Genomic DNA, 15,315 nt, shown 5'->3' on the forward strand with positions numbered 1-15,315 from the left:
ATGAGGGAGGAATACGTGGTGAAAGAACAAATACGATGTGTCACTAATAAAACAGATGGACAGAAATTGTCCACCTCTGAAGTGGAACAAGGGCCAAGGGAAGAGGAATCTAATATAATAAAAGTAGATGGACAACAGCACAATCTTCACCTGAGACTAAGAGGAAGAACAGTTTGTCCCAAAAAGATATCTTAAGACTACCAGAAACTGACTCCCAACAAATTCTACAAGTGCTCTTTCTAACAAAAATATTTTTCCCTTTATGTCTACAATCCAAAGAGGTCATTGTCAATTTAAATCTTAAATTGTCATCTTAAAACTACAAAAGAAGAAAACCCCTTCTTGTGAACCAGAACACAATCCTGACGGCTCTCACACTGCTGATCAACGGGAATTTCAAACCAACAATTCAATTTCGAGAATCGGATGGGAACTTTATAAATGTATCCTGCAACCTTTCCGGAATTACTCACCTAAATTTATGCAAATGGGATAGAATAAGCACATGGAACACGCACATTGTGTCCAAAATCACGCACTTGTTACAAATATCTCCATTCTGACCAAATATGACTTCTGAGATGAATGTCATTGAAGATTCTTTCCTTAAAATCTTAAGGAAGAAAAATATATCAACTCAAAGAATGCACAATCCAATAAACTATGGTGGCTTTAGCGTGATATCATTTGGTAAATTTTGGAAATGCCTCATCTCCTATTGGATCAGAAAATTGTGGACACACAACACTTTTGGAGTGTCCAATTGAAACACTTTCTAGTTACATTAGGATTAAAATACACCGACTGCCCATACTTGAGCCTATCCAAAAAAACTTATAAATATGGAATCAAATATTATAATTGATTAATTATTTGTCTGTTCAATACTTTAAAAAATTTATTATTATTTTATTGTATTTTCACAATTTTCTTAAATAAAATATCTTACATTAATAAACTCTTATGGCAAAAATTTATTTATTATCTATAATTAATTAATTTGTGTGGAGATCTTTATTAGTGTAATATTATAATATGGTGACTAGCAATTTAGTTATTTAGAAGATGATTCCCGACATAATAAGTTTTAGAATTGCAATGTAGATCTGCAACCATGAATGACGAATCATCCATACATAGTTATTAACTCTGGAAAGTACAAGCCAATTGCTGAAAAGTCAAGAAACTTCAAAAAAGGTAACAGGGAAATATTCAGACGTCACATAGAAACTGTTTCACTACTTGAAGTACTTCCCAATGCAGGTGTGACAGATTAATGTGCGGAATCAATAAATGATGTTATAATTAAGGGACTTGACATTACTTACCATTAAGAAAAGTAACAAAGGCCAAATCAGTACCATGGTGGACAAAACATATTGTCAGCTTGAGTTACAAACTCAACAAACTCGAGCCTAAGTGTAATTATAGGCCACACAGGGAAGAGTACTAAAAACCGAAAACAAATATCACACAGCACTCAGAAAAGAGAAAAACGATTCATGAAGGCATTTCTAAATTAAAGCTGAAAGTGCTAAAGATATTGAAAAACTGATCCGAGTTCAGAAACCAATCGATCACTCAATTGGTCTCCTCAAAATACCTAATGGATACGCACAATCATTGCTCAATCCTTGCAAATAACTTGCCGCAACCAGGTAAAGGCGGCTTCATCTCATCAAAGTCATTTAGACTATTCAACTTCTCAAACTACATCCTTAAAGGATTCAAAAGAATTTTACAGTAGAAGTTAGAAGAAGTTATCCCAAGCAACAGATTTAATCGAAAAAGCCATACATCAGAAACAATGCTCACTAGTAATCAGTTTTGACTGCACATGTGCGTTTGAATACATACAATTTCACTAAGCAAACACAGCAATGACAATGCTGGGAATACCAGAAAACATCAAATCTTCTCAACTCACAAACAGTACCGGCTAAATGAGATGAGATGAGAAGGCAACACATGTGTGGGATGGGCTAATCACTTGAGGAGACATGTCAATTCATCAATTATCAATATCATTGAATAACGAAGCATCGGTCTCCAAGCCGAAATAATCCCCATCACACAATTAGTGGTGGATCTTCTTAACCAAGACAACCTATCAAAAAACATAATAATTCGATCAGATTCTTAATTTGTATTTGCTGCTATTCTAAATCTGTTTATAAAAAGTGATACAGTGAAGAAGTGCAAAGAAATATTAAACATCAGAAAATGGAAAATAAACATATATTTCGATTGGTGCAAAGGCCATTAAGATATTTCAGGAAACTAATTTGTAGACTATCTTGCAAAGAGTGGAACTGAAGGTCAAAATCGTTTGTGCGTTGAATCACTTCCTAGCTACATAAAGAAGTTGGTGGGTGACTTATTCTTCGAAGTTTGATGCAAAAGATAGAAAATTAAAGAATGAAATATACACATCACATGTTGAAGAAACCAAAATGAAGACTGTACAACTTTCGCGTCAAAACATGAACTTACTTGTTCAAGCCTACACAGGTCATAGGCCATTTTTGCATGGAAGAACCACAAAGCACAGATCACCTTGTTAACAGATCTCCATAGCTCTCATATGAGAGCGAAACCATGCAAGAAGAGCATGAAGATTTTCTTTAATTTATGAAATGTACAAAAATGAAACAAATTACGTGTAATACCAATGTTTGTTGGTTAGAGTTTTTTCTGATCGGGGATCAATCGCTATATGGGGATATTATATTGCTGATCGCAGTATCGAAATCGGTCCTGATCTTTGTATCACTATATCGCAACAAATTTAAAAAAATTGCGATCAGATCAATTTGTAGAAATTTATAATAGTATTGTGGTTCTCGAGACTACTTTCTGATGGACTTGGTCTCGTCTCGGTCACAGCACTTAAAATTATTGTTCTTGGTATTGAGTCTAATACAGTCGGTTTTGGTCTAGAACTACAAATACTGGTCTTGGTCTCAGTTTTGATTTTCGTCTTGAAACAGCTGTCAGCGTGTGCTTGTGGCACATGTTAGGAGAGTGCTCTGGCCCGGCGATTTTTAATACTAATGGATACTGGGTCCAAGTGGATAGAAGCGGCGTACATGACTAATACATCGTCAGAGGCTACGCTTAGGCAACTTTTTGCGTGGTTTTCGCGTTTTGGATTCTTGAAGAAAATACATTCGGACAAAGGCTCACAATTAACAAGTGATTTTTTCAAAGTAAAGATGTCCCAATGGGTGGTAGCCCATTCCTTCTCTCTCCCATATCATCCACAGTCCAATGGGCAAGCTGAAAGAGGAGTAAGGATGATTAAAAATGGAATCAAGAAGAATATGGGAGCATCACTTGAGGAAATCTTGTTTGCCTTCAGGGCAACGCCGTTAGAATGTGGGATTACGTCAGCTGATTGGTTGGGCGCACGCCGTATTTGTACTTGATTGGATGGATACCTTCCGTCTCCTCCTCCTTTATCATCACGAATGAAAGAGTTTAAAATCAAAATGGCCGTGTGGTGCCGTTGGTACGGCCCTCGCCAGCCCAAGTGGGTAGCAGGAGTGATACTAGGGAAGATTGGAGATGTGCTGTGGTCTGTTCAGATCCCACAAGGTATGGTTAAAAGACACATTAATCAACTTCGTCCTCGAGTACAAGTTGAATGAGGGGTGGTTTTATGTATTGTCTTTTTTATACTTTTAGATCATGACGTAGGGATTTGTTTCAAATAGATAGTAATCTTTTGGTTTAGGATTTGATATATTTTATTAGTTATATCTATGTACATCCTTTTAAGGGTACTCCCTTATAGCATATATGTTTAGTGCATGATTGTACCCCCAATCCAAAGGTTTTCTTATTGGCTTTACTCCGGTCAGTTACATCCGTCTGTTGGTTGTGTTCGTAGAACTTCTAAAATATTTTTCAGCTTTCATTATTACTTATTATAAACATTAAAAATAAAGGTACAATTATTTACTTTAATAGATGAAAATTAAATAGCTTAAGAAATATTTCACTTTAAGTATTCACATGTTAAAGTAGATTCGTCTCAACTTTCCAACTACAAAATTCTTGATTTAATCTGGGATTCAAAGTATAATTAAGATGACCATTTTCAACTCCGTCAATATACATCGACAGGATTGATATTAGTGTTCCTTTTTGTTAAGGAAGATAAATCTTAAATTATCCATTACTTGAATTATTTCTAATTTTCATAGAATGAATAAGAGCTTGTATTTTCTTGAACACGTATCGCTGCCCTTCCTAATGTATTCCAAACACACATGACATTTTCTTTTTATTATGACCATAATTAATTATTGTAAATTTTATTTTTATAAAATATTAGAATTAGCTCTGTTTAATATATATGAAGCGAATGTAAAATTATGTAAATTTGAGTGCCTGTAAGATGATTGATCTTTTTGGTCTCGGATTGGAGTTTTGATTAAGTTTAGGGAGTTACGTTTCTTTGGATTATCCTTCTTGCTTTTGTTAGTATTGTATCTTAATAATTGTCTCTTAGATTATATTTATATAGTTTATCTGACGTTATTTGTTTGAGTTTTTTGATGTCATGGAAAAGAAGGTGGAATTTTCAATTCCAACTGTTTACCATTATGAACCTATGAAAACTATTAATTGAGTTGCTATATATATTTTTTTAAATTGAAGTAAAATTTTTAAATATATTACTCGTAATTTGCGTGGCGGTTTAAAGTCTAAAATAAAATATATATATTATGTTTAAGAGTATTATATGTTATTTTACCTGAGATGTCCCAGTTGCAAGGAATCTCGCACCCCCTTCCAGAATTGATGAAAAACAATATTAATATCATAATCTGTAAGCAACAAAACCATCATGTATTTAATTCTTTATTTACATAGCTGGCATTATGTGTGGTCAACTATTATGGCTGAGCACCAAACTCAGTGACTTTGTTGCTTTCTATTTACAAGGGCATTAAATCTTGGTATCTTGGTACTTAGTGCCACTCGCATCTCGTGTGAGGATCCAGCCGCTTTCTGCTCTTGGTTTTGATGTGAATCAGACAGGAAACTCCAGTCTTGCAGAGGTAAATAGTCGCAAAAGGCACGAGCACAGTGAGAGCCTTCTTTGCCATTGCAGGATACGTTTCCAACTGAGAAGCCCAGAAGTGCTCCTAAATAACTCCATTTGGATTCCAAGATTTTTTTCTCAGTTTGATGAGATTTTCCTTGATATTGGTCTCATCATCAAAATTTTCCATATTCTGCATAAAAGGGTGCCGAATCCAGTCGTCACAGTGTTGTAGCTCTCCGCATGAGAAGTAGTCATCAAATGAGGTGCACAGTATCTGCAGATGTTCAACAATTTTGTAACAAAATCTGGATGTAGGGAAGCTTCCTCTGTGACTGTTTCTTAGAGGGAAGAAAAATTTGCCAAGTTCCCTTTCTTTACACGCCTCATCCACAAAACAATTTTGTCTTTGAATGTAGCCAACTTCTCACTTGCAACAAAATGTTCATCCCTCTTCCCTTTAGTGAGCGTTTGAGCACATCCAGTGGCGTGAATACATCAGCGAAATAGGTAAGTATTTGAACCAATTCAGAATCATCAAAATATCCAACCAGTTTTAATCCCATTCCATAGACAAACTGATGAATTTCTTCTCGCAATACAAACATACAGGTTACCACACGCCCACGTGACAGCCACTTCACTTCGGTATGGTACAACAGGACATTGTGTTCCTGACACACTTCCTCAGAAATCACTGAAACAGTTGATGATTCAGAGCACTACCACCAAACATATTCATAATCTTCACACCAATCTCCAAAGTCTTTATCAGGTCTGGGGGCAATATTTTTGCGGCAAGAGCGTGCCGACGAAAAAATCAGTGGGTAATCTTCAGATTAGGAATTTCTTTTATCGTCAATGCAGTAAACCCTGAACGCTCGCCTAGCATGGCTGGTGCACCATCAGTACATATAGAACCAATCCTCCCAAAATGAAGTTGGTATCTTGTTCGGAATTCTTTTATCATACTGAAAAAATCTATGGTTTTTGATGTTGTCTTCAGTGAGTGACAGGTTAAGAGAAAACTTTCTTCCACTTTATTGTTCTGCACGTACTGGACTAATACTACTGGCTGACGACAATTGACACATCTTTTGACCTATCCACTTGTAGGCTAATCTTTACTCGACTGACCTTGAAGTCATCAACAACTTGCTCCAAGCTATCATCACTCATGTCGACGATTCGGTCACGGATTACATCATTTGATAAAGACTTGTTGCAGTTTTCTCGCAGCTTCCTGACCTAGAACAGTCTTTGCCATTTCAAGGCAAACGGCTTGACCAATTCCTTTGCAATTCAAACCTAGCACTTTTGACTCGTAATGTTGCACTATCATTGCATCCTTACATCCATGTCTGTTTTAAAATGTTCATCGAGTTTTGATGGCTTCAAATTTGCTAGGAGAACATGGTGCTGTATAGGATATACTGTGGATGGACGTTGTGTACCATCCTTTACATTCGTTTTTTTGGACATACAGATGATAAAACTGAAAAAAAAGAGTTTTGTTGTTATTTTTTGTTTTTTATTTGCAAGAGGGAGACAAAAGGCAAAGCTGCCTGTAATGAGTGTTTCCTTAACTTAAAAAAGTAACAGGGCAAAATTGAAGCTACAATAAAAGTGTTTGTTATGACTTTATTACTTTATACAATTTCATTTGTTTTGTTTTATATTTAAACACTGGTGTATGCCTACAAAAGAAAAGTATAGTGTGCATGTCTTTGATACATATCTATACATTATATTGTAAGCTTTTCCATGTTTGATTTTTACAAAGAAAATGTTATAAACTATGAACACTGAGAGCTAATTAATTATTATAGCATGGCATTCAAATTATGAGAAAAGAGTATTACTACTATATATACTGCACGAGGCAGTACACATACATACCTTCTTAGTTCTACCTCGGCAGATGACTGCACAGAAACTAACAGTGTGAAGCCGAAGCAGGCTTATGCCGTGACTGACATGTACTAACACCACATTCACTCACAGACCGAACACATAACCACGCGCACGTATTCGTACTCTTGTGAAACTACCAATCGACTTGGTTATAGCTATTTGTGATATCACTGGTGGCGATATCTACAGCAACATGCGCACGCACAGAACACAGTGGAAGCTCACACGCTACACAATGCCTTCTTGATTACAAGAATTTTTCACTTTTTAAGGTTACCCGACCATTATCCCTCAGAAATTGTAAATTTCCTACAGGGCATCCTCGCACTCCCAGTAAAGAACCACTTATCTAGAAGAACCTGCCTCTGAAGAAATGAAGATAATTCAAGGGATTGAATGCTCTGGAAGGATTTTGTTGCATGCCCAAAATGTGGTGGAGCTAATTCTGAAGGAAGTCATGTCAGTAGACGCTTCCGACACTAGGTCTTTTCTGATATTCGAAAACCCCTCTGCATTGCGTTGGACAAAGCTATATTGTTTTTACCATTGTCTAACATCATTTTAATTGATGCTGGATTAAACATCAAATGGCTCGGAGCCGAACCTTACAACTCCTCCTTAAGAACGAATGTCTTAAGAGGTCCCTTCAGAGCTGAGACTAAGAGGGTTTTCCTGGCATCCCTAAGAGAGTCTCCATACGTATCAGGCATTGTGCCGAATAGAACAGACGACCTTCTAAAGAAGGATAGTGATCTTTAACGGAGCTTCTGAAATTTTTCTATTCTTTGAGCCTTAGAGTCATGGCTTTCAAAATATTTTTTATTTATTTCATTATCTGCCTTCTTTAGCAGAACTGCAGAGCTTGGAAAAGACGCCACAATCCTCAAATTTTGCTTGTTTCGTCATTAGGCTCCATAAGGTATCTAGATCTTACGTAATCAATCATTTTACATAATTAAGCTTGGAAAATTCAATTTTTCATTATGAATAATAATGTTTTCTAATTTTTACAATAAGATACATCACAGATATTTATTTAAAGAGTCTGAATTTTATTTGTTTTTAAATGTAAGCATAAAATTAGGAAATTACACAAATATCTGTCTGCAGGTGTGCGTGTCTAAAACTGAACACTCTTTTAAATTTTACGCCATGTACATATTCCTGATTTTATTGAGTTGAAGACGGTTTATACTTCGAGACAAGGGTCTTGACTAGTTACAAACAAAACTCCAGCAGAATCTAAATAGCAAGAGTAAAACTACAGCCGATAATATAGAGAGGCGTCGAGTCGCAATTTTGGAGCTCTCCACGCGGGGAAAAACTCCCACTGAAATTGCCAAGGTTCTGCACTGCAGCCGTACCACCGTTTACAGCAAGGTAGCCAAACAGACTCCTGAGGCGACCACAAGATCTAAGTCAAGGCCTCTGAGGTTGAACCAAATGGTTGCTGCCGTGAAAAAGTATGTGAGGACAAGAAAGGCAATCTTACCGTCAGCGGCCTGTCCAGGAGTTCAACGTCAGCAGAAGGACCATGGACCGGCTTGTTGAGGAAAATCTTGCCCTTAAGGTCTACAAGAGAATCCCTCGTCAAGCCCTCAAGTCTGTAGACAAGGAAAACCGCATCGCAAGGTAGAAGATTCTTCTGAATAAGCTTAAGAAAAGCCGCCTCACTAGCTGGATTGTTCGCTGCTTGACTCTGCAGTGTTTGGGTGTTTAAAGGGAATGCTGTTGGGAGTCCAATACAAGTCCAAGGGACAGCTGAAGTCTGCTATCAAGAATGCCTGTGTCAAACTCAACCAGAGCTTCATTGCCAAGTCATGCAGCAGGTTCCGGTCCAGGCTGGAGTCAGTAGTGGATAATATGGGTGGCCATATTGAATAGACATGTGTCTATGACTCTCCTTTCATATTAAATAAATTAATTCATCGACCACTTTAAAAATTACATAATTATTTAACTATTTTTTAAAATAGAGTATTTCGAAGATTTTTTTTAGTTCTGATATTCTACTTCATATTGTAGATCAAACAAATTTGTATGCTTTGCAAGAAAAACCCAACAAACCCTTGAAACTCAATGTGAATGAGTTGGAACAGTTCATTGGAACCCTTTTAGCTATGTCTATGGTAAAATTATCAAACTCTCGACTTTACTGGAGCAATCATTTCCAATGTGAAATGGTTACAGAGGCATTCAGCAGAAATCGATGGGAACAAATAAAGTCAAATCTCCATTGCAATGACAATTCACAAGCTCCAAAATATGGTGATCCTAACTATGACAAACTTTACAAAATAAGGCCTCTGATCAATCATTTGCAAAGTAAATTTAGGAAAATTCCCATGCCACAGATGCTCTGTGTAGATGAACAACTTGTCCCTTTCAAAGGAAAATCTTCTTTGAAACATTATATTCCAATTAAACCACATAAGTGGGGGTATAAAATCATGGCACTTTGCGGTTCAGATGGTGTTTTATATGATTTCCATGTATGTGATGGTCCACTCAAACCGGTTGAGGGAGAACCTGACTTGGGTGCTAGCTCTAATATTGTATTACAACTTGCACAGACCATACCTGTGGGTTTGAATCATTTGCTGTACCATGATAATTGGTTTACCTCGCTCCCTCTTGTAACAAATCTGGCAAAAAAACAGATTTACTGTTTGGGAACTGTCAGACAAGTTCGTTTACCAGGAGTTCCTTTTCATACTGACAAAGAACTAATGAAGAAAGGAAGAGGGACTCATGAAGAGGTCAGTACATTGGTTGATGGTGTTGAAGTAAGAGCTGTAAAGTGGCTAGACAACAAATGTGTCAATCTATTGTCAACCTTTTCTTCTGCTCTACCACTGGAAGAATGTAAAAGATTTGACAAAAAGAAGAAGGAAATCACAATGATACCATGTCCTGCAATAGTGAAAGTGTATAATAAATTCATGGGAGGGGTGGACTTGATGGATTCACTTATTGCTCTGTACAGGATCCACACTAGATCAAAGAAATATTACCATAAATTAATATCTCACTTCATTGATGTATCTATAGTAAATGCATGGTTGCTCTACAGAAGAGATTCTAAAGCAATTGGACTTATTGAAAAAAATATAATGATGCTGCAAGAGTTCAAAATGTTAGTAGCTAAAGCACTTTTACGTCAAGGCCCAAGTAAAACTGCAAATAAACGCGGTCGCCCTTCGACTAGCATTGATTCGATGCATGCGGAGAAAAAACGTAAAGGGCACGCTACCCAAGTTCTTCCTGGATCTGAAATTCGATCCTGATGGTCATGATCACATGCCTGAAATTACTGAAAAAGGGGGACGATGCAAATATCCTACATGTAAAGGAGTCACTGTGATTTATTGTAGCAAATGTAAGGTGAACCTTTGCCTCACTAGAAATAGAAACTGCTATAAAGAATTCCACAAGAAATAGAAACACCATATTTAATCATTATTTCATTGCTCCAAGTATTTCATATAATTATAAACACTGATTTCACATAATTTTTTGGCTTTAAAATTTCTAAGAATAAATGTTAGCCTTTTTGATTGTTCCGAATATGAAAGGATTTATTTTATATAATTATCTACACGGATTTGTTTATGTTTTACAATATTTTCATATGTTTCAATATTTTAACTCAAAGGACGAATGTCAATAAATCTTGACGTTTCAATAATTACATTTTCTCTCTACATGGACGAATGTCAAGAATTCTTGACTTTTCAGTAAAATGCTCATTTAAAGGCAAAATTTGTTTTTGTTGTTTTATTCTTACTCCCAACCCTCAAATATGAAAAAAAAAAAAAAAATTGGGGGGGGGGGCATACAAAAAATTTAGGCGTTATAGGGTTAAATGAAATAAACATAATACAACTATAAATGTGTTCTCTGTATTTATTCTCCATTAATTATTCAAGATCAATGTGCGGAATCAATAAATGATGTTATAATCAAGGGTCTTGACATTCTCTAACTATTAAGAAGAGCAACAATTGCCAAATCAGTACCATGGTGGTCAAAACATATTGCCAGCTTGAGATACAAACTCAACAAACTTGAACCTAAGTGTAATTATAGCCCACGCAGGGAAGAGTACTAAAAAACAGAAAACAAATATCACGCAGTACTCAGAAAAGAGAAGAAAGATTCATGAAGACATTTCTGCAATAAAGTTTAAAGTGCTAAAGATATTGAAAGACTGATTCAAGGTCAGAAACCAATCGAATACTCAATTTCTCCTCAAAATACCTAATGGATACGGGCAATCAATGCTCAATCCTTGCCAATAACTTACCGATACCAGATACAGACGACTTCAGCTCAGCAAAATCATATAGAGAATTCAACCTCTCAAACCACATCCTTAAAGGATTCAAAAGAATTATGCTCACTAGTTGTCAGTTTTGACTGCACAGGTGCGTTTGATTACATACAATTCACTCAGCAAACACAGCAATGACAATGCTGGGAATACCAGAAAGCATCAAATCTTGGTAAACGGACCTTCTCAACTCACAAACAGTACCGGCTAAATGAAAAATTGAAAAAATCTACGTCAATCCTCAACCGGGAGTTTGATCTCCAATGGCGTGGAATATAATTATGGATACCCTCTTGACCGAGTTTAAAGAAGGTGCAGTACAAGTTGTAGGTTATGCAGATGATATCTTTATATTAATAATTGGTAAAAATCCTAGTACCTTTGCCAATGAGATGCAGGATGCTATAAATTTGGTTCTAGAATGTGGGAAAACAAATAGTGCTATTGCATCCTCAAAAGCATATAAATTAAGATCTAAATAATATTCAAAATTATATATGGATGGAACTCACTTGGACAAAACACCTGAAAGAAAAAGCTGCAAAATGTTCCCTTATATGACATAGCAGTCACGGGGCAAAAGTGGGGGTTAACGTCAGATAAAATTCTCTGGGTCTACGAATCCATGATCAAATCAATCACCACCTATGGGCGTCTTCTATGGGGGCACACTGATATTGCAAAGAAAGGTGGAATAAGAACATCAACTACCATTATGAGAAAATCACTCTTGGGCATGACTCATACCCACTGATCAACATCAACAACGGGAATGGAGGCAGTGTTGTGCATAACTCCCCTCAACTTCTACATACAAGCGCAAGCAACGAATTCTAGATGGAGAACAAAGCATTTTCTCTGGGGCACTTGGGATGGTGTCGGTGTCGTGAGTATTGTTTCCTTTGCGATAGAATACTTGATCAAGTTTAATTGAATAAAGTAAGTGACTATTTATCATATATTGATCGACAATCGTCAAGTTGAACACCCTGATACAATTATATATACAAACGGCTCTCAAGGCATGAGAAGGCAACACATGTGTGGAATGGGCTATTACTTGAGGTGACATGTCAATTCATCAATCATCAACATAATTGAATAACGAAGCATCAGTCTCCAAGCAGAAATAATCCCCATCACACAATTAGTGGTGTATCTTCTTAACCAAGACAAGCTATCAGAAACATAATAATTCGATCAGATTCTTAATTTGTAATTGCTGCTATTCTAAATCTGTTTACAAAAAGTGATACAGTGAAGAAGTGCAAAGAAATATTAAATATCGGAAAATGGAAAATACACATATATTTCGATTGGTGCGAAGGCCATTAAGATATTTCAGGAAACTAATTTGTAGACTATCTTGCAAAGAGTGGAACTGAAGATCAAAATCGTTTGTGCGTTGAATCACTTCCTAGCTACATAAAGAAGTTGGTGGGAGACTCATTCTTTGAAGTTTGATGCAATAGATATAGGGAAGATTAAAGAATGAAATATACACATCCCATGTTGAAGAAACCAAAATGAAGACTGTACAACTTTTGCGTCAAAACATTGAACTTACTTGTTCAAGCCTATACAGGTCATAGGCCATTTTTGCATGGAAGAACCACAAAGCACAGATCACCTTGTTAACAGATCTCCATCGCTCTCATATGGGAGATACTAAGCCACGTAAGAAGAGCATGAAGATCTTTGTATTCTTTAATTTATGAAATGTACAAAAATGAAACAAACTATTGGTAATACCAATGTTTGTTGGTCAGAGTTTTTTCTGATCGGCGATCAATCGCTATATGGTGATATTATATTGCTGATCGCAGTATCGAAATAGGTCCTGATCTTTATATCACTATATCGCAACAAAAATTAAAAAAAATTGCGATCAGATCAATTTGTAGAAATTTATAATAGTATTGTGGTTCTCGATACTACTTTCTGATGGATTTGGTCTCGTCTCGGTCTCGACACTTAAAATTATTATTCTTGGTATTGAGTCTAATACGCTCGGTTTTGTTCTAGAACTACAAATACTGGTCTGGGTTTCAGTTTTGATTTTCGTCTTGAACTTTATAACCTCGAGCTTGACTTGGTCTTTAATTTTATCCTACTAGTTACCCAAACAATGTATGTTATACTGTGGAGAATTCCTCTTCAAGGTCTCCAACTATAGAGGCTAATGAAAATCAGCTTCTAAGTCAACAATAACTGATCCCTTTAATGACTCGTAAATGCTCCCAAACATAGAAACCAAGTCACAAATGCTCAACGTTACTTATTCCTTAGAAGACCCGGAGATGGCCCAAAAAAAGAAATAATCAGACCATAAATAAAGTGTTGATAACACCGTCAAGGCCGAAAATTGTCATTACACCTGCAAGGAGTAACTTTTTACCTGCAAGGAAAAATACGACTTTGGAAAATAAATTAGAAAAACCACAACATTCTTCTTTTAGTTCAATATGAAACTGTAATGTCTAGCTTATAATGTAAACTGGATTGCTTCTTGGAAAAAGGCGTCTTCAATCTTCAATTAATTGAAATATACTAGCTTTACTGTCATTGCTGACTTACTGGATACAAGGGTGAGGGATTTAAAAAAAATCATTTTTTTCCTCAGTCTCATTCTTTTTTTGAGTAAGCTGTTATATCAAAAGCATCCCATCCATCTGGAGGAGTTTTACTCTCAGTGAAAAAATCTTTTTTTCCTGTGTTCACAAAATTTTAAAAATAAACACGACCTAGAGGGAGTTATTTCCAAGTATTGTCTTGAAGACTCCAGTCTTTTTGATAAAAGAAATATGACGTATTACAATAAAAATATTCAGGCAAACTAATGGGAAGCAGACTAAATTATATTCTTATCTCATCAAACTTAGCAAAGTTCTTCACGGAATTCAGATCTATTCTACCTTACATCTCAGATTACTCACTAATTATGGCAAACTTTCATCTCTCTCAGCTAAAACTTAAAAACATATTGGGAATTAAATGTATCACTCCTCAATGATAGTTCCACTCGTAAGGAAATAGAAAATGTTATTGATGAATGCAAGTACTTGCTTCACAATAAAATACTTTCCTTGTGCTCGGCCCTCCAACTTGTAGAAGAAAGGTCAAGTAACATTCAAGTGTTCTGGATGTAGGGAAACAATTAAAAACAAAAGAATTGACCACATTCTAGAAGAATATAAATGCATTAAAATACAATGTTCTTCACTTAAGAAGAACATGGTGGCATATATTGGGAAAAAACAAAGAGAATCTCAGATAAAGTACAGGCTAATAGTAAAAAAGGATAAGTATGCATTAACCAATAAATGCATTGTTAAATTCAATATGTTGGCGAAGAGAATAATAATAAACAAAGTATCCAAGAGTATGCCTCTGATGATTCGATTTCGAATTGATATAATAACATGTTGGTACTAAAATGTTGATTTATGTAATATTTCTTTTTTTTTGCCTTCCAGCCCACCCCCTGTAGGCACCCCTGTCAGTACTTATATATATGATTCCCATGGTTTACTTCTTGTAGGGGAGTAAGAGAGGAAGGTTTCTGCCAATTCATACAATAGCATCGTCTCTTTGAAGGTAATCAAGTACTGTAACAAGGCCCACCCTGAGGACGTGGTTAAGGCCTGTAAATCATTTAGGCCTCGCATTGCTCTAATTATTGGCGCAATGGCAAATTTATTCAATATATATATACAATTTTTTTGCATTATTACAACTTGTAAATAAAATTACAAACCTGTACTTGCTTTCCTTATTGATCAGGATGCATTTAAAGGTAGTCAGGATTTACCTGAAGGACACTGTATAAACAGTCCACTATTCCTTCTTTATTAATTAGTTCATCACTATTTTCCTGTTTTTTTCTTCTCCTAGCTAATTTATAATCTGAACGAGATACAATAGCAAAGTTGGAACATATGATATAAAAAGCAGAAAAAGGTAGTGAATATGCCCTGCGGCAAAAATATCTGGAACTATTTATAAATAGACATTT

The 15,315-nt window shown here is 35.9% G+C and overlaps 1 protein-coding gene across 1 annotated transcript; it reads left to right on the top strand.

Annotated features, from left to right (window-relative positions):
* Nucleotides 1-10,614, top strand: LOC121131407 (piggyBac transposable element-derived protein 3-like). The gene is made up of 3 exons (XM_071893945.1): nt 1-171; nt 8,944-10,243; nt 10,290-10,614. Exons 1-3 carry the CDS (start codon nt 1-3, stop codon nt 10,406-10,408), a joined length of 1,590 nt encoding a protein of 529 aa, XP_071750046.1. The 3' UTR covers nt 10,409-10,614.
* The last annotated feature ends 4,701 nt before the right edge of the window (nt 10,615-15,315 follow it).

The sequence above is a fragment of the Lepeophtheirus salmonis genome, unplaced genomic scaffold (genome assembly GCF_016086655.4).
Source record: "Lepeophtheirus salmonis unplaced genomic scaffold, UVic_Lsal_1.4 unplaced_contig_546_pilon, whole genome shotgun sequence".
Taxonomy (NCBI): Eukaryota; Metazoa; Arthropoda; class Copepoda; order Siphonostomatoida; family Caligidae; genus Lepeophtheirus; species Lepeophtheirus salmonis.